General features: G+C 39.4%; 1 protein-coding gene across 3 annotated transcripts in view; it reads right to left on the reverse strand.

Annotated features, from left to right (window-relative positions):
* Nucleotides 1-5,522: 5,522 nt before the first annotated feature.
* Nucleotides 5,523-24,010, reverse strand: part of atf6 (activating transcription factor 6) — an 82,508-nt gene continuing 64,020 nt past the window's right edge. For 2 of the 3 annotated variants that reach the window (XM_034293771.1, XM_034293770.1), the window contains exons 16-17: nt 22,058-22,066; nt 5,523-7,252 (exon numbers count right to left, since the gene is read on the reverse strand). In XM_034293771.1, coding sequence (XP_034149662.1) covers nt 7,056-7,252; nt 22,058-22,066 — 206 coding nt within the window. In that variant the 3' untranslated portion in view covers nt 5,523-7,055. The remainder of the gene's footprint in view (nt 7,253-22,057; nt 22,067-24,010) is intronic. The other variant, XM_029121399.2, reaches the window with a different exon arrangement.

Consider the following 24,010-nt stretch of genomic DNA (forward strand, 5'->3'; position numbering starts at 1 on the left):
ATAATTACCTTCTGTAAGAGGTAATCTTACCTACTGAGGGGAAACAACCAGCTAAAAAAGAAAAACCCTATCAAAGACTCAAGACCCGCAAGTTTACAAAGAGCAAAAGGGAGGAGCATTCCACTTCATAATATCCCTGGTGTCTTAAATTAGGGATGGGCAACTCTTCAGTGTATTTTAAATGTTTGGTAACTTCAAGTCTCAACTTACTCTTTAAGTAAGTATAATAAAAAACAAGGTGCAGTGCCATAAAATGTACAGTGGGGAGAACAAGTATTTGATAAACTGCTGATATTACAGGTTTTCCCACTTACAAAGCATGTAGAAGTCTGTATCATAGGTACTCATCAACTGTGAGTGATGGAATCTAAAACAAAAATCCAGAAAATCACATTGTATGATCTTTAAGTAATTAATTTGCATTTTATGCATTACATAAGTATTTGTTATGTCAGAAAAGCAGAACTTAATATTTGGTACAGAAAACTTTGTTTGCAATTACAGAGATCATACATTTACCAGGTTTGCACACACTGCAGCAGGGATTTTGGCCAACTCCTCCATACAGACCTTCTCCAGATCCTTCAAGTTTCGGGGATGTCGCTGGGCAATAAGGACTTTCAGCTCCCTCCAAAGATTTTCTATTGGGTTCAGGTCTGGAGACTGGCTAGGCCACTCCAGGACCTTGAGATGCTTCTTACGGAGCCACTCCTTAGTTGCCCTGGCTGTGTGTTTTGGGTCGTTGTCATGCTGGAAGAACCAGCCACGACCCATCTTCAATGCTCTTACTGAGGGAAGGAGGTTGTTGGCCAAGATCTCGCGATACATGGCCCCATCCATCCTCCCCTCAATACGGTGCAGTCGCCCTGTCCCCTTTGCAGAAAAGCCTCTCCAAAGAATGATGTTTACACCTCCATGCTTCACTATTGGGATGGTATTCTTGGGGTTGTACTCATCCTTCTTCTTCCTCCAAACACGGCGAGTGGAGTTTAGACCAAAAAAGCTCTATTTTTGTCTCCCATTCCTCCTCTGGATCATCAAGATGGTCATTGGCAAACTTCAGACGGGCTTGGACATGCGCTGGCTTGAGCAGGGGGACCTTGCATGCGCTGCAGGATTTTAATCCATGACGGCGTAGTGTGTTACTAATGGCTTTCTTCGAGACTGTGGTCCCAGCTCTCTTCAGGTCATTGACCAGGTCCTGCCGTGTAGTTCTGGGCTGATCCCTCACCTTCCTCATTATCATTGATGCCCCACAAGGTGAGATCTTGCATGGAGCCCCAGACCGAGGGAGATTGACATCATCTTGAACTTCTTCCATTTTCTAATAATTGCGCCAACAGTTGTTGCCTTCTCACCAAGCTGCTTGCCTATTGTTCTGTAGCCCATCCCAGCCTTGTGCAGGACTACAATTGTATTCCTGATGTCCTTTACACAGCTCTCTGGTCTTGGCCATTGTGGAGAGGTTGGAGTCTGTTTGACTGAGTGTGTGGACAGGTGTCTTTCATACAGGTAACGAGTTCAAACAGGTGCAGTTAATACAGGTAATGAGTGGAGAACAGGAGGGTTTCTTTAGGAAAAACTAACAGGTCTGTGACAGCTGGAATTCTTATTGGTTGGTAGGTGATCAAATACTTATGTCATGCAAAAAAATGCTAATTAATTACTTAAAAATCATACAATGTGATTTTCTGGATTTTTGTTTTAGATTCAGTTTCTCACAGTTGAGGTGTACCTATGATAAAAATTACAGACCTCTACATTCTTTGTAAGTAGGAAAACCTGCAAAATCGGCAGTGTCTCAAATACTTCTCCCCACTGTATGTGCATCAGCAACCACATAAATATCAAATGTCAGCTGAACATTTTAGAAAGTCTATCAGCTTTCTAAAATTGTAGTAATATGAAAAATGTATTGCCAGTGGGGCCCCTATTGATGTCGTTAATCACTCTCACGCTTAGATCATATTGAAAACAGAATGTAGAATGCAGAAAACTTGCTTTAAAACAGCTAATTATAATATCGCCCCACGTTAACATTTCCTTTAATAGGTAAATTGTTTCCCTCCATAACATGTTGATTAAGGCCCCCAAAAGGGATTTGACCGCATATGTGGGTATGGCTGTGGGTATGAAATCCACTGATTCACTCTGGCTGCTCATGGGTTCATATTCTTTGTGGCCCCAACCTCAGTTGCCTATGCATGTCTCAAAGTTACTGCCCAGTGATTCCAGGTCTCTGTGAAATACAGTGAATATCAAAAATCTACACATCCTTATAGAAAATGCAGCTGTTGTTGATGCAATGGCTGAAATCAAAACTAATCATGTTAGACCTTTTCCACCTTTAAGTGAAAAACAAGAAATGTATCAGGAAAAATAATATAAAATCAAAAGACCTGTCAATGCCTTGGTTGCATAAGGATGCACACTTGTTATACTAGGGGTTGTAATTTTTTTTAGATTCAACCAATCACATTCCAAAAGATGTACAAAGGATAATTTGTACCTGAAATAAATTCAAAGGTTTTTGTTTATCCCTAAATATAATCAGCAGGCAACTCCCATTATTCTTTTTTGCTCTGGGTTTGGCCTCTCACCCAGCCAAAAAAAACAAACACCCACTGTATCTCTTATTTCAATATTATATTAATAGATTTAAAACAAAAACTTTTCTTTAATTGCTACTAAACAGTGATTTTGTGCTTGCTATCCTATAACTAATAGTTTGTGTGTCAAGCATACACACAAATTAAAAAAATAACCATGGTAGACATCAGATAGGTTTTCATCAACAACATCTGTAGTAGCTATTGTCACTGTGAGTGACAGTTATCCGGAGGTTAACCACCATATTAGGATTGATTTATTTCAGCTTCTAATGAAAACTGTTTATGTTGTTTGATGGCAAATCTGGGAAATTTGTCAACTCCAGGATTAGCATCTTTCCATCAAAATTTGACTTTCTTCAATGCTTAGGGTGTCACATTGATCTGTCACTTAGAGAACAACTTCCACAACTGCACTGAAGACTCCAGTTTACCTAGTTATTCAGTGCTTTACTGACTTACTGGCTCATCTGCAGCCTTGTTTAAAAACTCTGGTGCATTGATATGACAAAATCTTCAACAGGGGGGTGGACTCTCCAGGAAGCAGAAACTATATTTTTTATAAGATGGGAACAGTTTCTCGCATGCACAGACAGACAAAAATCTAACTTTTAATGATATGTCTACTCCAGTGTTTTATTTATTTGGGTTTGGCAATATAATACAAAGGTTATCATCAGGTGTAAAATATACTTCCTCTAAAATCCCCTGAACACAATTGAGTAGCCAAAAGGACATTGTGAATAAAATTGTTTTTCAAATAAATAAACTCACATACAACATCTGCTGGTTTTGTAACCATAGACAAATAGAAAACATGAATGGATAGGTTGAATTGATGTTGTGCTAATACAAACATTCATTCAAACAGATTATTAAGTACAACTTTTCCCCAAGAGAAAAATCATGCCATTGTTCTCTTAAATTAATCTGAAATCAAACAAGAGATAACATAAGGTTTACTCCACACAAAACTCCAAACTGGGTAGCCACTGACTAATTTATTTCCCTTGATCCATATAGTTAAAGGCAAGAAATGTGGGTACCTATTCTAGCCAGAGAACACAAAGATGCAGTAGTCACAACAGTGAATTAAATATTTGTTTTTATTTTGTCTTTCACAAATTAGTAAATCAAAATATTGATGTTTGTCTACTGTGCAAATCTATTTTATGTTTAAAAAAAAGTATTATGCACAATCATAGGTGTTCTGTGCCTACTAAGTTTTGTTCCAGAAACACTAGTTTTAGTAAGCTAAATATTCAGACAAATATTTACCGTGAGGGAAAAATGTATTTGATCCCCTGCTGTTTTTGTACGTTTGCCCACTGACAGAGAAATTATTGGTCGAATACTTATTTTACTCATTACAATGCAAATCAATTTATACAAATTTTTGACATGCGTTTTTCTAGATTTTTTTTGGTTATTCTGTCTCTCACTGTTCAAAATAATATCTTAAAATTCATAGGGGGAGTACTGCTAGAGAAATGTTTGTGTCTAACAATGTGCCCACTTTTAACGCTGTTTTAAGAAATGTTATGTATAGATTCATGTGCAGACTGACAGGGTCTAAGAATATGATCATTGTGTCCATAGTTGATGTTTCTAAGACTGACACAAGGTATACATCTTGCTTTTGGAAACACTGGACTCAAAGCCTGTATATGTTTTACAAATGATGCCTTATCAGCACCATTCTTAAATGTTTTGTATTGTTTTATATTTATAAATATATTCGTATTGTGTTGTCTCTATGGACCTTTGTGTCTTGAATGAAGTTGATTGATTGATTGATTGATTGATTGATATAGACTGATCATTTCTTTTTCAGTGGGCAAACGTACAAAATCAGCAGGGGATCAAATACTTTTCCCCCTCACTTTATGTTTAATTTCACACAAATAAAAGTGCAATCAGGCCAAGTGAATGGACTTTTAGACCTGGGTTAACATCTTTTGTCATTATGGTAATGAACTTGAGTCTATATGATTAGCTCTGACCAGAGCCGTTGAAAAAGAGAGTTGCGACACTCCCATAGACCGCCATAGGAACTTTCGAATGCGGAAGTAACACGTGTGGTGGAGCAGCCAATAGTTCCAAACACTGATAGTTCCAGCACTGAAGACCATTAATTTTAGGAGCTTCCAAAGTACGCTCGCTGGTAAGTTGATGAAATTATTGTAATTTTTTGACTATTAAACACATTTTCCGACCTCTCATGAATCTAGTCAGTAGTTTTGTTTTATGTAGCCAGTTTTAGTTCATGTTTATTGGAAGATAGTAGATGTTTTCAAAAGGATCAAATTATGATTTGTCAATATAAACACAATATACAGTAATATGAACATTAACAAAACAATAGTACAACTGGGTGAGGAACAGCCAAACTCGGCTAACAACATTGGATAAGACCATTAACTGTCAAAAGTTATACTGAGCACTACAAAAAAGGCAGACATCCGTTTTCAGATGTGCTGTCCAAGCTCTTTTAAAGAAGCACAATTTATGTATTATGGGTTAGGGTTAGTTGTGTACATATTTATACTTAAGAGTAGGCCTATAATAGTCTGTACATCATATCGTATGGATGTATTATGTTTGTTTTCTGATACATGGTTTAGTCTATGATTAAGGAAGGATGAATGGGTACATTGGCCATACTGAAATCAATCCCATTAACAGTTATGGTCGTATTTAGGAACAGTTAATTCACTCAGTAATTATATCTCCGGTTTCATTTCATGAAGTTAATATTTACCGAACATTGCTGCAAATATAGTCGTTGCTGTAAATGTATTCTACCTTATGGGAGTCCATTTCCCTCCAAAATTAAACACAAAAACATATTAATGCTGTTTCCGTCACTCTCCCCCCCAAAAAAGTATATTGTATGCATTTAATGTTAGCGTAAACATAATAATCAATGTACATTATGCGTCAATATTTACCTATAATTGCTGAAAATATAGCTGCTGCTGTCTGTCCCGCTTAAACTCATTCGAACTGGTTGACAGCGCAGCTCTGTTTGGAACAATTGAGAGCTACATAACCCATGTGACTGCGTGGCGGCAAGATCATAGTGTGTCGCAACTCTTTTTTTCAACGGCTCTGGCTCTGACTAACTAAGGTTATGTCAGCCAAAGGCTGAATTTTGCCAACCTGTTGAAACTAATTCATTTTTAAATGCTAAACATTTTTTAATGATGATTTAAGAGTGTGACATTATTTTCTTTGTAAAGATCAATTCTGATGTCATTTATAGTTTTAGCTGCTAACATTCATCAAGCTGTTAGTCTGTTTTCTATTTGTCTAAAAAAATTATGAACTTCAATCCTATTTCAAGGAAACACTGACTTTCAAACAGCCAACACCACACAACCAACACAACCATCTAAAAGGTTTAAATAGCATCACACAAAATCCATATTACTTCATCTTCCCAAAAGTAAGCTAACGTTGCGTCTTTGGGAAATAGTACATTTCCCATCATGGTGATAATATCAATTGTATGTTATACATATGCTTTCATAGATATTTAAAAAATGTAATTAGAGATATCTTACATCACAAAAATAGAAGATAGCACTTAAAAAATCTTGCTTTAGAGTATAATACTCTAAAAATGTGTATTAGCAAAGCACAGGGCAAACAGATTTCAAAAACAGTAACAATAATTAATATCTCAGAAATTTCACTACTAAAATGAAAACAGAAACAAGGGCGACCTAAGACATTTCATACTTAAGTGGTTAAACTACTGGCTTTCGCAGACTTAAATTAACCCCTGAGTGTAGACCTCGATTGCTGACATCATCTCAATGACATTACAGCTGAGGGTGACAAAGATGGAATTAGTTCCATAAAGAGCTTCAAGAATACGAACAAAGATGGAGACTGAAGAGAAAAAAAAGAAGAAAGAACAGCATGACAGGCATATGGGAAATGCTATGGGGTGAAATTATCTGTGTTATGACAGGGTGACTCAGGGTTCAATGCTCAGACCCCTGCTGTGGCTCAACCATTACTCTGGTAAGAGGAGTCTGGGGCCATGGAAAGTCCAGCCCCACACACAGTCCTGCCCTGGTCTCTGACCCTCACAAACCCAGTCGGATATGAGAGCTGAAAGAGAGTGTGGCAAACGAACACCAACCGCCGGAGCTTCCTTGATATTGCATAACGGTATTTTACCCTAATCATAACAAGTCCACACTCATACAAATCAAGGAAAAGGGAGAGAACTCACCACCCCAGTTCAGTAAAATACATTGAATCTTTAAATACCAAATTTGCACATTTAAAAAGACTCAAAATGTGCCCAGGCATATTTTCTTTTAGATCAGGACAACATTGTGTTTCAGTTTCATAATTTCAATTTCACTGTTCGATTTAGTTTATTTTGCATTGACTGGTTGGTTTGTGGGATTGTGTATCAGTCTGAATTGTTTACGCGGAACCCATGAGCACCTGGACAGGAGGCATGGCTTGGCTGTCCGCAGGTGATGGCGGGTAAAGGGTGTCTGTGCGGTTGACACGCAAGAACGGTGGGATACTGGAGGACTTGATGTGAAGGATCCTGGTGTCTGTGACCTCACAGTCAATCTGCATCATCACCTCATATTCCTTGTCCTTGATTACGCTATCTGTTCAAAAAACAGAGAGACAGGGATAGTCAGTGCATTGGCAAAAAAACAACAACAATACATCTATTCCTCAGTTCACAAACATCTGGAAACTCTCTTCTCCTTTCATCTCCATATGAAAGAGAAAATGTAGAATGCCAGTACCACAGGACACAGTACCATAAGTTCAAAGGGTCCACTGTAGAGTGCAGTGGACAGTTGGTTTATTATGGATTAAGACCCAGAGTGGTCACGGTTAATGTAATTTTGTTTCCTGACATCCATTTTCCTGAGTTACTGTAAATTACATGGAAAGGAGGGTTTATGAACCTTTCTTCATGGGGAGATAATGTCAAGAGAAAGTCAGAGACGTTGACTGCAGCTCTCTTGAATGGACCACTCCGTCCTGTTAATGTAGCTTGGCCCCACAGTGTGTTGAGCTGATTCTTTTTCGAATGGATCCCTGCATGCATGTCAACATTTACATTACTGAACCGCTAACACTCCATAATATCTCCTATTATGGCTTTGTCTATAGGACTGGTATTGTAAAGTGGTGGTTCTGTGGGGATTGAGTGTCTCCATAACATAACCCACACCACATGGACTGAAGGATTGGAGAGGCACAGAACACCACAGATGTACAGTTTTACTACTCCTCTTATATGACCCAGAGAAAGGTCTGACTACGGAAAGCTTTGAGAACACCCAACTCCGCTCAGTTTTAGAAGATCTGTGAAGAAATCTAGCCGCAGGTTGTTTTTAGAGATACTTGCCCAAGGCATTAGACCCCTCAACCATTAAACACATGCGGTAGGTTAATGGAACATAACCCAAACAACTTGAATGTAATGGAAACTGGAAGGGAAAAATAGGAAAATCTCCTTACTGCCCACCAGCAAAATTAGCATACATGTAGGTTCTAATTTTTGCATGCTAGTTACGCTTCCAGCTTTTACGAATGGGAGGTAGCATTTAGCAGTCACTTTTCCTAAACCTGAAAAAACTGCCAGATTTCTAGATGTGCTTAGATCATGACAGATCATGACAGAGCAAATTAATATCCAATGTTTTAGACCATAGCTTACCAATGATAGTATCCATCTAACACCCCCAACAAGTCTGCATTCAATTTCTCTCTTGACAAAGTTGCCATTAGGTGGCGGTGCATCTTAAATGGCACCCTATTCACCATCCACAGCTGTGCACCACCAGTTGGGTTTTATTCAAAAGTATAAATGCAACAGGATACCATTTGGGATGCAGCCACGGTGTGCATGGGGGATTCCCTGTGTGCCACAATGCATGGAAAAGTAAAGAGAGATAAAGATGGTGACACACCATCACTTCATCCCCCTGGTGTGAGGATGGGCCTTTTAACATGGCCACAATGTCTTCACAGGCAACAAAGTAAGTCGTCTCAGAGAAAGAGTGTTAAGCTTTTTGCCGGACCACGTAAGCGGAGCCCGGCTAAGAAGAGCGAATATCTCTTACTGAGTGACTGACGACCCCTAGTTAAATAGCGTAGTGGTTAGAGAAGCGGACTTGTGAACTATAGGTCCCGAGTTTGTATCTCCTCGCAGGCGAAGCAAAGTACACATTCTGAATTATTCCGTATAGGCGAAAACTTTGCTGGCTAAAACTGAAAACTATATACGGTTATATTGCGACTGTTTCTGGCATGGAATAGTTCATCTTCAGTTTCGCTAAAAATTGGTCAGTTCTTATGATTATTCCTAGGAAGTTAGTAGATACTAGTAAGCCTATTACTGGCTAATAAGCTGTTAAAACGGCCAGTGGCAAAAGCAATACAGTTCATGGTGGAGGTAAACTTCATAAGAAACGTTTTACACAATCCTCAATGGAGTCTAGCAACTGCTGAAATGTGAAATGCCGTCGCGTAGTGGTTAAAGACAATGCCTCTCATGTGGAAGACCTAAGTTCAAATCTTTTGAGAGGAATGACATTTATTAATTATTTCTGGTAGATTCCACGAATCTCGTCTTTTCACTTGATGAAAAAGTTAGTTATCGTCGCCTTTATGGATAGTTATTGTATAAATGTCATTCACGAATGAAAGAAAAAGGGTATGTTGTTTTGCCATGAAAGAAGAAAATGACTTATTATGCCATGAAATGAAATTAGCTTTGGCAGACTCGCTAGCAATTGCTCAATTCTTATGACTATTCCAGTAAGTTAGTAGATACCTGTAAAGCTTATTACTGGCTAATATGCTGTTAAAACGGCCAGTGGCAAATGCAATACATAGCCGCTATTTGTGGTCGAGGTAAACTTAGTTAGAAACGTTAGTCATTTTAACTGTATCAATGGCATTCATGAATGGCCAATTAACTATTCAAACGGCCAGTGACAAAAGAGGATTTGTTCAGGATAGAGACAAGAGGCTATACTGACACCCAGCAAATGTTCAGCTCTGTGGTGTAGTGGTTAACGACACAGCCTTTAACGTGGGCGACCAGGTTTCGAATCTCGAGGTGGCAACATTTTCTATTGCGGGCTGGCTGAACTAGGCTTGCCTGGTTTCTTGTTTTACATGGTTTGCTTTAAATGGAGGTAGAAATATTAGGATTTAGAAATCTGAATTATTAAGAAGTTTTAATAACAATTAAACAAATAATGCAATAGTTGGAAAATGTAAAAGAATACTTCAAAATCAGATCAATTACAGAACCTAAAATGTTTAACTGGTATGGACAAATATGGAATGGTGGAAATGTAAAAGTTTAAATTTCAATTAGTTTTTTAAGAAAATAAAATGGGTGCATTTGCATAAATGTAAACATTTATTAATGAGGTGAAACAGGTGTGAAACTCCCAAAACAAACTTCCTGTTTAGCCTTACCTGTGGTGTCTCCACTCTGGCCCTTATGAATTGTTATTGTCACATTCCCTTGCATAATTCAAGCGTGTCAAGAGACAATATTACATTTTAAACACTTGCCTCTAGATTACACCCACAGATATAACAAACAGTATTAATACAACCCGAGAGTTGATTTTCAGAAGTCACTCATGTATTTTGTAAACAATTCAACCTTCTCAACCCTGCTCCTGGACGCCCCCCTATCCTGCATGTTTTAGATATCTCCTTGCCCTAACATACCTGATGTTAGTGACGCCCATTCCAGGCTTCATTAGCATTATATTAGCAGCAGGATATTATGCTGGCAGCACTCAGATTTTCTTTATCACAATAAAAGCCATCATTAAAATTTATAAGGCAATATAGTTAACAATCAAGTCTGTGAAAAAGAACAGACAAGAATAACATTGGAACGGACATTAACCATAAAATGTACAGACTAAATTACAGTATACATTTCAATTATGGCTTTTATTTTAAAAAGAAAATCTGAGTTAGCACTGCTAGCATAATATCATGCTGCTAGAAGAACGGTAATGAAGCCTTGAATGGCCATCACTACCTGATGTAGCTCATGAAGGACTTGATAATGAACTGATCATTTGAATCAGGTGTGACAGAGCAGGGAGAGATGTAAAACATGCAGGGCAGGGATGCACCCAGGAGCAGGGTTGAGAAACGTTTTAATGTTTTGAATTCCCACAAACATCCTACATTAAGATTGGGACAGAGTCGACAGTGTGAAGATGAGAGCAATGAATCCAGCAACATTTAAGAGACCACTTGGTATTGGTCTCCTAAAACACATGAAATAGATGGCTGAAACAGAGATCCTCAGGTGGGCGTGACCTGTGCACTGCTACTTTAAAACAGCAGGACTTTGAGGTATCTGCCAAAAGCCCCTAAAAACCAAACACTGTCTGTCTGCCAGGGCTCCTCTTTTCCGTTTTACTGGTGGTATTGGACACCTTCCAGAACGGACCTTCCTTCCTGCAAAGCCCCTTCAGTTGCAGCCCACTGTGTGTGTGTGTGGAGTGGAGGTGTGCCATTGTCCCTAGTGTCAGCTAAGCCTCTTGGTCTGATAACACAGCAATTTGTGAAAAAATGAAAAATAGAACATAGGAGATACTGACATATTACCAGTAATAGGCAATTTAACAATCCTTGCAGCCTACCGGTAGAGCAAATTCCTGGTCAAAACCAGTCTGAATCTGTCCAGCAATCATTAACATATACCCAAAAAACACTATTGACCTCAGGTAAAAAAAGAACCTCACCATCTCTACGCCTCTTTGATACTGTGTGGTATTTCTGAATACAAAAAGGCTTGCATGAGACTTCAGTATTATATGGGCTGAACATCTGGTCTGATGTAGAGTTCTGCCTATAGGACTGGAGGGGGTGCTCTGTTTCTGTCTACTGTGGTTAGATAGAGCTAGGAGGCTATAAGTATAGAACCATCTGATCCTAACTTGTGTGTACAGCACTGCAGCGTTTTACCTTCAACCTGTTACACGCTCCCACTATACAGACAAACTTGGATATCTAAAAATGAACAAGAGGGCACCGTGAACACACCTGGAATAAAAAAAGTAATTTCCAAATAATCTTCTCTTCTAAACATGTCACTTCAAATTGATTGAGCACCTTTCAAACGAAGCAGACTTTTAAATAAACAGGGAGAAGGCGAGTGAGAGTCCTTCACTCCTTTTAAGGAGCCAAATCTTCCTGAAATATTTGGGCAATCTAACTTTTACAGAATCCATGAACCATAGACAAATCACTAAACAAAGAGCAGATGACCTAAATGAAAGTCCCACTTGAAAATAAAACTGCAATTGCACTATTGTCCATCAAACTATGGTCCTCTATTAGCAGAACCAATCTGCTCCCTCCAGATGAAAGCCATTTTGTGTCTTGAGACTACAGAGCAAAATGGAACTGGAAAGATTTACTCTCCATCAGTCTGATGTGGAGAAATCAAGCTATTGAAACAGTTCATGCTATTTCAAGGGTCTCGTCTAGATAAAGACGTACATTCACTTTGTTGCACATAATGGCTTAATTATTACGTACACCTTCACTTATGTTTCAGAGAAACATTTCCCATGCTCCTCAGACATTGTGTCACCTGTGCATGTTAGGAGGGAAAAGTGAGTTTACATTGCAAGGATTAAACTGGGCACCTCTGTTTTCTTCTGGCTTTCTATTTAGGAATGTGACTACAGACAAAGCAAATCTGGAAAACTAGGATATAGAGTATGAGAGATTATCATCCATGTTAAAAAAAATCTAAAAAATATTTATTTGGGAAATAATTTATTTAATTTGACCAACTAAGGGTTCCTGAAATAGTTAGGGAAAGTACTTCTGATATGTGCTTCTGCACTTGGTATATTACAAGCACAATGTTTTTATAGGGCAGGAGTGTGCATTGACTGAAGAAAAAAATCTACAAACATTTTCATTCCCTACATATTTAATTCTAAGACTTCTTCTATGTAGCTGTTTAGGTGACATCAAAATGACAAGTGTTCTATTAAATCAATTCAGCGATTGGATCATCTTTATCTAAACAGTAGCAAACACTGCAAAATATCTGTTATGTGTTGTTTCTCTGGTCCAATCCAACAGTTCGATTAATCTGATTGGACCCATCGGTTACTGGGAATCATACACTCACCTAAAGGATTATTAGGAACACCATACTAATACTGTGTTTAACCCCCTTTCGCCTTCAGAACTGCCTTAATTCTACGTGGCATTGATTCAACAAGGTGCTGAAAGCATTCTTTAGAAATGTTGGCCCATATTGATAAGATAGCATCTTGCAGTTGATGGAGATTTGTGGGATGCACATCCAGGGCACGAAGCTCCCGTTCCACCACATCCCAAAGATGCTCTATTGGGTTGAGATCTGGTGACTGTGGGGGCCATTTCAATACAGTGAACTCATTGTCATGTTCAAGAAACCAATTTGAAATGATTCGAGCTTTGTGACATGGTGCATTATCCTGCTGGAAGTAGCCATCAGAGGATGGGTACATGGTGGTCATAAAGGGATGGACATGGTCAGAAACAATGCTCAGGTAGGCCGTGGCATTTAAACGATGCCCAATTGGCACTAAGGGGCCTAAAGTGTGCCAAGAAAACATCCCCCACACCATTACACCACCAGCCTGCACAGTGGTAACAAGGCATGACGGATCCATGATGAATTCTCATTCTGTTTATGCTAAATTCTGACTCTACCATCTGAATGTCTCAACAGAAATCGAGACTCATCAGACCAGGCAACATTCTTCCAGTCTTCAACTGTCCAATTTTGGTGAGCTCGTGCAAATTGTAGCCTCTTTTTCCTATTTGTAGTGGAGATGAGTGGTACCCGGTGGGGTCTTCTGCTGTTGTAGCCCATCCGCCTCAAGGTTGTGCGTGTTGTGGCTTCACAAATGCTTTGCTGCATACCTCGGTTGTAACAAGGTGGTTATTTCAGTCAAAGTTGCTCTTCTACCAGCTTGAATCAGTCGGCCCATTCTCCTCTGACCTCTAGCATCAACAAGGCATTTTCGCCCACAGGACTGCCGCATACTAGATGTTTTTCCCTTTTCACACCATTCTTTGTAAACCCTAGAAATGGTTGTGCGTGAAAATCCCAGTAACTGAGCAGATTGTGGAATACTCAGACCGGCCCGTCTGGCACCAACAACCATGCCATGCTCAAAATTGCTTAAATCACCTTTCTTTCCCATTCTGACATTCAGTTTGGAGTTCAGGAGATTGTCTTGACCAGGACCACACCCCTAAATGCATTGAAGCAACTGCCATGTGATTGGTTGATAATTGCATTAATGAGAAATTGAACAGGTGTTCCTAATAATCCTTTAGGTGAGTGTAGTTCTGGTCAATCTAGAATTGGTCATGGAAATAGCTTTGTGGAGAAGATGGATGTGTATAGTGTGATCAGTGCCAACTGAATCTTGGGTACTATTTGGCCACCAATGGTAGACAGATCAATGTTTAACAAATCTGCTTGCCTTGTCACACTCTGGGAGGTTTTTCTGGTCAATTGGGTGCATGCTAGCTCAATTGTGCAGGTTGGCTGGGGAATCCACTCACCTCCAGTGTGTATGTGCAGGTTAATACTACCTGTTTGAGGGAGCAGAGATATGAAATAGAACAACTTGTGAAGTTGTTGCAATGACATGGACATGGGCAAAATTGTTAATGTGACATCACAACATTTTCAGGAGTAGTAATCCAAATCTCATATGCATTCAAATTCAGTTCTGATATTCACTTTGTTTAGAATTAGATAAAAAAATCGCTCTTCCACATCTTTGCAAAAACTAGCCATTGGCTATCTAGACTACCACTTAATATGTATAAATAAAAATATCCAAGATCCAATTTTCGAGTCATATCATAAGAAGAAAATATCTGGATTATAACAATAAATATCATATAATTCACATTTGCTACGCTTCAGGACAGGTCATTTCAGCATTTCTCACTTCTCTATTTCTTGTCTGGTTTGAGCTCATCATAATAAACTTGCAACATTGTTTCAATTACAGTATTTCAGCGCATTTTGCGCCGACACGTGTAAAATGCGAGCCCTTTCATAGTGCGCGCCTTTTCAGTTTTGGGTAAAAAAAACTGTCCATATGCGCAATTTTACATAATGTGCACGTGACGCGTAGAAAATAGTATGTTGTTATTTTAAAAGTAGATGAATTGGTGGGGCCATTACAACGCAGAAGAAATTCATTGGCGCTGTTATAATGCAGAAGTACTGGTAATTAATTCATCATAGGGACATGTTCCTCCCTGATTGTTTTTAACCAAAACCTGAAACAGAGCACTGCAATAGAATTATAGGAGACTGCACATTGTTTACACGTAAAAATATAATGTTTAGTGCGCACCAGCAAATAACGCACAATATGAGTGTGCTGTTTTTAAAAATTTGTATAACGTGCGCGTTACATACTCTAAAATACGGTAGCTTATTTGTTGCATCAAAAAGCTCCCAACAGCTATTTAGAATGTGAGAAGTAGCCTATTTTATAATGATTTCACTGGAGACATGCAATTAAATTATTTTTTTATCATGAGGCATGGTGGTTAGAATTTTTCTAAAACAGTTATTTAGACACAAGGTCCCTCTAGTTTGACAAAATATATTGTACATGGCCAGTCAAACGTTTGGACACACATACCCTTTCAAGGACTGTGGCAAAACTGAAACTCATGTCTTCTCTAAACTCAATGATTACTTGATTTTCCCTAACTTCCAAATACCATTATGATGCATTTCAGTAACTACAAACCATGGACCTAAAGTGCTTCAGATTTCAATTTGGTTAACATACTTGTGTGTTCTTTAGTTGTATATATTATAAATCCTAGGGAGTTTTTCCCAGCCACTGTGCGTCAATATCTTGTCATTGCTTGCTCTCTGGGGTTTTAGGCTAGATATCTGTATAAGCACTTTGTGACAACTGCTGATTTAAATTGCTAAAGCATTGAAAGTTCCCAGGAGCACAGTTGGCTCTATCATTGTGATACGGAAGAGATTTGGAACCACAAAGACTTAGACCTAGAGCTGGCCATCCGGCCAAATTAAGTGACTGAGCAAGAAAGTGACAGGGAGGTGAGTAAGAACATAATGGCTACTCCAAAAGAGTTTCATAGTTTCTCTACAGAGATGGGAAAACCAGCCAGAAGGAATAAACATCACTGCAGCCATCTATCAATCAGGCCTTTATGGTAGCGGCTAGATGGAAGCCACTCCTGAAAAGGCATATGACATGATGCTTGAAGAACTAATGAGAGTGTGAAGAAAAAAGACTCTCTGGTCTGATGAAACTAAAATCAATTTGGCCTACTGGGCCTGAATGCCAAGAACTACATCTGGCCATAACAAGGCACCGCTCATCACAAGTACTACCCTCCATATGATGAAGCATTATGTTGGGAGAATCATGCTGTGGAGATGCTTCTCAGAGACATGGAGAAATGGAGAAATACAGGTGCTGGTCATAAAATTTTAATATCATTTATTTCAGTAATTCCATTCAAAAAGTGAAACTTGTATAATGTATACATTCATTCCACACAGACTGATGTATTTCAAGTGTTTATTTCTTTTAACTTTGATGATTATAACTGACAACTAATGAAAACCCCAAATTCAGTATCTCAGAAAATTAGAATATTGTGAAAAGGTTCAATACTGAAGACACCTTGTGCCACACTCTAATCAGCTAATTAACCCAAAACACCTGCAAAGGCCTTTAAATGGTCTCTCAGTCTAGTTCTGTAGGCAACACAATCATGGGGAAGACTGCTGACTTGACAGCTGTCCAAAAGACGACCATTGACACCTTGCACAAGGAGGGCAAGACACAAAAGGTCATAGCTAAAGAGGCTGGCTGTTCACAGAGCTGTGTCCAAGCACATTAATAGAGAGGTGAAGGGAAGGAAAATATGTGGTAGAAAAAAGTGTACAAGCAATAGGGATAACCGCACCCTGGAGAGGATTGTGAAACAAAACCCATTAAAAAATGTGAGGAAGATTCACAAAGAGTGGACTGCAGCTGGAGTCAGTGCTTCAGGGACCACCACGCACAGACGTATGCAAGACATGGGGTTCCACGTTGCTTGAAGTCCAGTGTAAAGTTTCCACAGTCAGTGATGGTTTGGGTTGCCATGTCATCTGCTGGTTTTGGTCCACTGTGTTTTCTGAGGTCCAAGGTCAACGCAGCCATCTACCAGGAAGTTTTAGAGCACTTCATGCTTCCTGCTGCTGACCAACTTTATGGAGATGCAGATTTCATTTTCCAACAGGACTGGGCACCTGCAAACAGTGCCAAAGCTACCAGTACCTGGTTTAAGGACCATGGTATCCCTGTTCTTAATTGGCCAGCAAACTTGAATGACCTTGACACAATAAAAAATATATGGGGTATTGTGAAGAGGAAGATGCGATACGCCAGACCCAACAATGCAGAAAAGCTGAAGGCCACTATCAGAGCAACCTGGGCTCTCATAACACGTGAGCAGTGCCACAGACTGATCGACTCCATGCCACGCTGCATTGCTGCAGTAATTCAGGCAAAAGGAGCCCCAACTATGTATTGAGTGCGGTACATGCTCATACTTTTCAGTTGGGCAACATTTCTAAAAATATTTTTTTTGTATTGGTCTTAAGTAATATTCTAATACTGAATTTGGGATTTTCATTAGTTGTCAGTTATAATCATCACAATTAAAATAAATAAACATTTGAAATATATCAGTCTGTGTGTAATGAATGAATATAATATACAAGTTTCACTTTTTGAATGGAATTACTGAAATAAATCAACTTTTTGATGAGATTCTAATTATATGACCAGCACCTGTATACATGAAGGTCTTTGAAAAAAAACTGATCCAGAGCACAAAAGGACCTCAGACTGTGGCAAAAATTATTCTTTCATCACAACAACAACCCAAACCAAACAACCAAGACAAAGTAGGAGAGGCTTCAGGACAAATCGGTGAATGTCTTTGCCTGTCCCAGCCAGAGCCTGGACTTGAACCCAATTAAAAACATATGGGGAGACCTGAACATTGCAGACCACATGCTCCCCATCCAAGCTGACCGAACATGAGAGGATCTGCAAAGAACAATAGGACAAACTGCGCAAATCCAGGTGTGGAAAGGTGGTAGAGGATTACCCAAATACACTCCAAGCTGTTATCGCTTCAAGTACTGAATTAAGGGTCCTAATACTTACATACTGAAAAATTATGTTCAATAATTTGGAGAAAATTTCTAAAAGTTGCTTTTTCATTATGGGGTATTGTATGTAAATTGGTGGCAATTTAAAAAAATGAATTATAAATTAAGTCTATAGAATAAAGTGTGAAGTGAAGGGACATATCTATACATACACCCCAAGAATTAAGGGATCACCTAAATCACACATCGGGTCTTGATGAATGAAATATGTTAAAGATCAAAATCTTTACTGTACATTGTGTAATTAGTTGAGAACAAAATGACGTAACAACAGTCAATGGAAACCAAAATCACCAACTGATGAAGCGTTGGATTCAAACCCACACCAAAAATCAAAGTAAACAATTGAAATCACAGGCTGTTCCAACTTGCGTGAATTTCATCATGGCAACTCATAATATGACTCAGTAGTGTGTATAGCCCCATGTCATCCTGGACGAGCTGGACTACCTGTACAACCTGAATAGGCTGCAGGTAACACATCATGCTACCAGTAGTGACAAGGATACCAGCAAAATTCAAAACTAGAGAAGAATCAGTCAGGAAGGATCAGGAGAAAGCAATTAACTGTGGCCACCACCTGCATAACCATTCCCTTTTTGTGGGTTGTCTTGCTGTTGCCTCTCCAGTGTACCTGTTGTCACTTTCATTTGCACTAAAACAGGTAACACTCATTCACAATCGCTTATGCTTCCTAACTAAACAGATTGATATCCCTGAAGTTTAACTGACTTGGTATTTTACTGTGATGATTACATGTTCCCTTAATTTTATAGTGAAAGGAGACTTTCACTAAATCGTCAAAACTCCCAATGGATTGAAAAAAGTTGCAGATCGCAGTAACTCTTCCTCTAAAGCATATGCATCAGGCTATATTGCTTTTTATCTACACTGCTCTTCCAACCAGGAAGTCATGTGGGTCAAAATGCATGAGGGCATATTTAGGTGCCTGAGGGGGTAGAGAGAGCAATGAAACCAGGAAATCCTGGATAACAGATCCAGATTTTGAGATTGTTTTTGGGTGGTTTAACACTCACTTTCATACAGTAACATACTGTATCATTTATACTATTTGCCATCTGGCCATTGCCTGCCTTCCAAATCATTTTAACAGACAAAGCCAGACACACAGTTAATCTAGTTTAAAGTGACCAAATGTAGATTTACACCAGTGACTGTCTAATTAGTAAGATTTAAATACTTTTTACATTTTTACAACAGCTGCAGATATAAAGGACCCAAATTATAATATAAAGTGCTCAAGAACGAGGAGGCCTCCCACGGAACAGAGGTTGATGCTGCTAACACTCTTCAATGGGCTCACCCATAACCCTGCTGGACTACCTTGGTCTTCAAGGTAGTTCATCTATTCCAGATGGTGCTGTGTTAATTTGTTCTGCCTTTGTTGGGATCCCTAGACGCTGTCTGTATGGCACGACCGGTATTTTAATTCCTGGCTACAATGATGTGTTTGTACTTAGAGGCAGTGATTTAGACCTCTATGCAACACAACCGCCTCATTTCAAAAACTAGTTTTGACAAAATCTAGCTCTATTGTCTAAATGTGTATGTTAAAATTAGCCCTATAGAAAACCCAAATCAAGTTTGGTAGAAACTGCATATGACACGCTACAGGCAGCCAAGTGTCATCCTCCACTAAGCAAAAAATTCTTACAATGAATGTTTTTTTTCTAATGCTGGTCTGTGTGAAAAAGTAGGCTACATGATTAAAAACATTTGTATAATACGTGGCAAGCAGAGAGAGTGGAAAGTGAACACGGGTCTACTGCAAGAAAGGCATATTCCTTACCATTCACACTAATAAGACTCAGACCCATTGAGAGAACTGTAACATGGCTCATAGCCTTGCTAAAGTTGCTGCAATATCATGAGCTTAGACCTGAAAGAGTTATTGCATAAACATGTCCTCCAAATATCTGACCACATGCCATTATCATTTCTAATTCTAGCAGGATCATGAAGTTCATTCTTCATCTCAATTTTCAAATCGATAACTGCAGTTCTCTTCATATGACAAAACTCCAATGAATGTATAGCCACAAAGTAAAAATCAGCATGACTTCTTAAACCGAGGAGAATAGCATCATGCAATGTGGTAAAAAGGGTTTAGTACATAATCAGCTGTTCAATAGAGTTTGCAATGACATCTGAGCAGAAGAATAGTTTTTTATACACAGTACCAGTCAAAGGTTTGGACACAACTACTCGTTATTTTTGAAAACCTCATGAAGCTGGTTGAGAGAATGCAAAGTATGTGCAAAGCTGTCATCCTGGGAAAAGGTGGCTACTTGAAAGAACATAGAAAATGAAATTCTTTCTGTCTGTTCAACACTTTTTTGTTTGCTACATGAATCCATGTGTTATTTCATAGTTTGGATGTCTTCATTATTATCCTACAATGTGGAAAATAGTAAAACTAAAGAAATACCCTTGAATGTCCAAACTTTTGACTGGTACTGTATACATATTCTTTAGAGCATCTTTGTTATAGCAATACCGCATCTGGACAGTACAAAAAAGAAGGTATTAGTACCAAGAGACAACTCTTGAGGTCCTCATTTATCTGAGAAAGATTTCATTTAATGGGATTACATTTATGTTAGCTACTGTTAGCAGAATAAAAGTATACATCTTTATTTGGAGTGAAATACTATGAAACTCACAATGAGCCCAGAATAGATCAAGTCCATATAGAGAGCCAACAGAGACCCCTCAAAAGAGACTAAATTCCAGCATACATGATCAAGCAAAAAAGTAGTCTATGCTGAAACTCTGCCTTGCCTATAAGAACCAGAATCAACAGTCACAGTATGTGATCCATGGCCAAAGTCAACATCTGTCAGTTCCTGCTAAAATATTATTTTCGGTCTGCAACTGTTGTACACTCTTTTTAAAAGTGCTACCGTCCCAGAAAATTGTGTACTAAGTTGGATTTGACTAACTGAGGTATGATTGGGACAAACATTTTATTATTAGGTTAATTATTTATAAAACCTATAAACAAAATGTTACACATCCAGCCAAAAATGTGAGGTTTCAAAACAAAAAATGTATCTTAGGGAGGTTTGAGAAAGCACAGATATTGCGAGGTGTGTTGAATTATGCTAATTTAAGTGGGTATAGAAAGTCACCACTCCCTTTCAAAATGTTCACATTTTGTTGCCTTACAGCCTGAAAACAGATTTCATCTGACTTTTCACAACTTTATTGATAGCTCCCCACAATAATCAAGTTAGAAAAACTCAAATAAATCTCTGAAAATGTATTACAACTAAAACAGTAAAATACCAACTACTCTGCTGTTTTTATTCAGTTTGTGTACCCAAAGACATTTTATATAGGCTACCTAATGTAGAATATATTCCATGATTCCAGCCCACAACCCTGTTGCTATCTGCTGGCGAAGGATGCCAATGTAAATTGTTACTTTTACTGTAATTAGATATAATAAGACATTTTCTCTCTCATTAACTCTCTTTTGTAGTGTAAAATTTCACAAACCTAGGATTCCTTCAGACAAGTCAGGCAATGCAAATCTTCAGGTACCTGACAAGTTCCTCATCACATAAATGTGGTCACCCTGTGTTACACATCACCCCTGTTTGACTTCCTCCTTGAACAAACGCATCAAGATCACAACACAAATGCCGAGGCTTACTCAGCTAAGTCTTACATAATGCAGCAAAGAAACAGAGTCAGTCACAAGTTTCATAATGAATAACCTTGTCAGAGACTTGAAGACGTGTTAGCTCAACAAATGTAACAAGAGGGCTTAAGCTTAAGGGACGAAGCGTTTTGTGACATGCAGGAGACCCAGTTCAAAATCAGTCCAACACAAGAGCAACATTAAATAGTGGAGTGGAAAGGGCTGTGACAGGGCAATTCAAATCCTAGGAGTAAGTAAAGCAAAGCAACTAAACTTGTTGCCAGTGACATCAGTCCTTGCAACTTAACAGTTACACCAAGCAGTTATAATGCAAACAATAATATAACAAATGTAGAATAATGTATACAGTGGATATAAAAAGTCTACACACCCAGGTTCTTGTCTGAAATGCCAAAATCTAAAATGCCAGGTTCATGTGATGTAAAAGAATGAGACAAAGATAAATCATGTCAGAACATTTTCAACCATTAATGTGACATATAAGGTGAACAATTCAATTGAAAAACAAACTGAAATCTTTGAGGGGGAAAAATTAAAAACTCACAATAACCTGGTTGCATAGGTGTGAAATAATACTTTGTTGAAGCACCTTTTAATTTTATTACAGCACTCAGTCTTTTTGGGTAGGAGTCTATTAGCATGGCACATCTTGATGTGGCAATATTTACCCACTCTTCTTTACCCACTTCTTAGCGCTCCAAATCTGTCAAGATTGCGAGGACATCTCCTGTGCACAGTCCTCTTCAGATCACCCCACAGATGTTCAATTGGATTCAGGTCTGGGCTCTGGCTGGGCCATTCCAAAATGTTAATCTTGCTGAAGCCATGCTTTTGTTGATTTGGATGTGTGCTTTGGGTCGTTGTCGTGCTGAAAGGTGAACTTCCTCTTCATCTTCAGCTTTCTAACGGACGCCTGAAGGTTATGTGCCAAAATTGCCTGGTATTTGGAACCGTTCATAATTCCCTCCACCCTGACTAAGGCCCTGGTTCCAGCTGAAGAAAAACAGCCCCAAAGTATGATGCTGCCACCACTGTGGGTATGGTGTTCTTTGGGTGAGGTGCAGTGTTGTTGTTGCGCCAAACACTTTTTGGAATTATGCTTTCATCAGACCATAACATTCTCCCACATGCTTTTGGGAGACTTGATGTTTGTTTTTGCAAACTTCAGCTGGGCTTGGATGTTTTTCTTTGTAAGAAAAGGCTTTCGGCTTGCTATCCCATAGCCCATTCATATGAAGAATATGGGAGATTTTTGTCACACATAGCACACAGCCAGTTCTTGCCAGAAATTCCTGCAGATCCTTTAATGTTGCTGTAGGCCTCTTGGAAGCCTCCCTGACCAGTTTCTTTCTCGTCTTTTCATCAAATTTGGAGGGACGTCCAGTTCTTGGTAATGTCTCTGTTGTGCTATATTTTCTCCACTTGATGATGACTGTCTTCACTGTGTTCCATGGTATATTTAATGCTTTGGAAATTATTTTGTACCCTTCTCCTGACTGATATATTTCAACAATGAGATCCCTCTGACGCTTTGGAAGCTCTCTGTGGACAATGGATTTTGCTCTGAGATGCAACTAAGAAAATGTCAGGAAAATCCTACTAGAACAGCTGAACTTAATTTTGTGATTATTCATTCATTCATCCATTCATTCATCTTCTTCCGCTTCATCGGGGGCCGGGTTGCAGGGGCAGCAGTCTAAGCAGAGATGCCCAGACTTCCCTCTCCCCAGACACTTCCTCCAGCTTTTCCGGGGGGACACCGAGGCGTTTCCAGGCCAGCCGGGAGACATAGTCCCTCCAGCGTGTCCTAGGTCTTCCCTGGGGTCTCCTCCCGGTGGGACAGGACCGGAACACCTTCCCAGGAAGGCGTTCCGGAGGCATTTGAAACAGATGCCCAAGCCACCTCAGCTGACCCGATGTGGAAGAGCAGCGACTCTACTCTGAGCTCTAAGGGATCGCCCAGCCACCCTGCGGAGAAAGCTCATTTCGGCCGCCTGTATCCGGGATCTTGTCCTTTCGGTCATGACCCAAAGCTCATGACCATAGGTGAGAGTAGGAACGTAGATTGACCGGTAAATCGAGAGCTTCGCCTTGCGGCTCAGCTCTTTCTGCACCACGACAGACCGATACATCGACCGCATTACTTCAGAAGCTGCACCGATCCGTCTGTCAATCTCCCGTTCCATCCTTCCCTCACTCGTGAACAAGATCCCTAGATACTTAAACTCCTCCACTTGAGGCAAGCACTCTCCACCAACCTGAAGTGGGCAAGCCACCCTTTTCCGACTGAGGACCATGGCCTCGGATTTGGAGGTACTGATTCTCATCCCCACCGCTTCACACTCGGCTGCAAACCGTCCCAGCTCATGCTGAAGGTCCTGGTTTGAAGGGGCCAACACGACAACATCATCCGCAAAG

This window comes from Esox lucius, chromosome 8 (genome assembly GCF_011004845.1).
Source record: "Esox lucius isolate fEsoLuc1 chromosome 8, fEsoLuc1.pri, whole genome shotgun sequence".
Classification (NCBI taxonomy): Eukaryota; Metazoa; Chordata; class Actinopteri; order Esociformes; family Esocidae; genus Esox; species Esox lucius.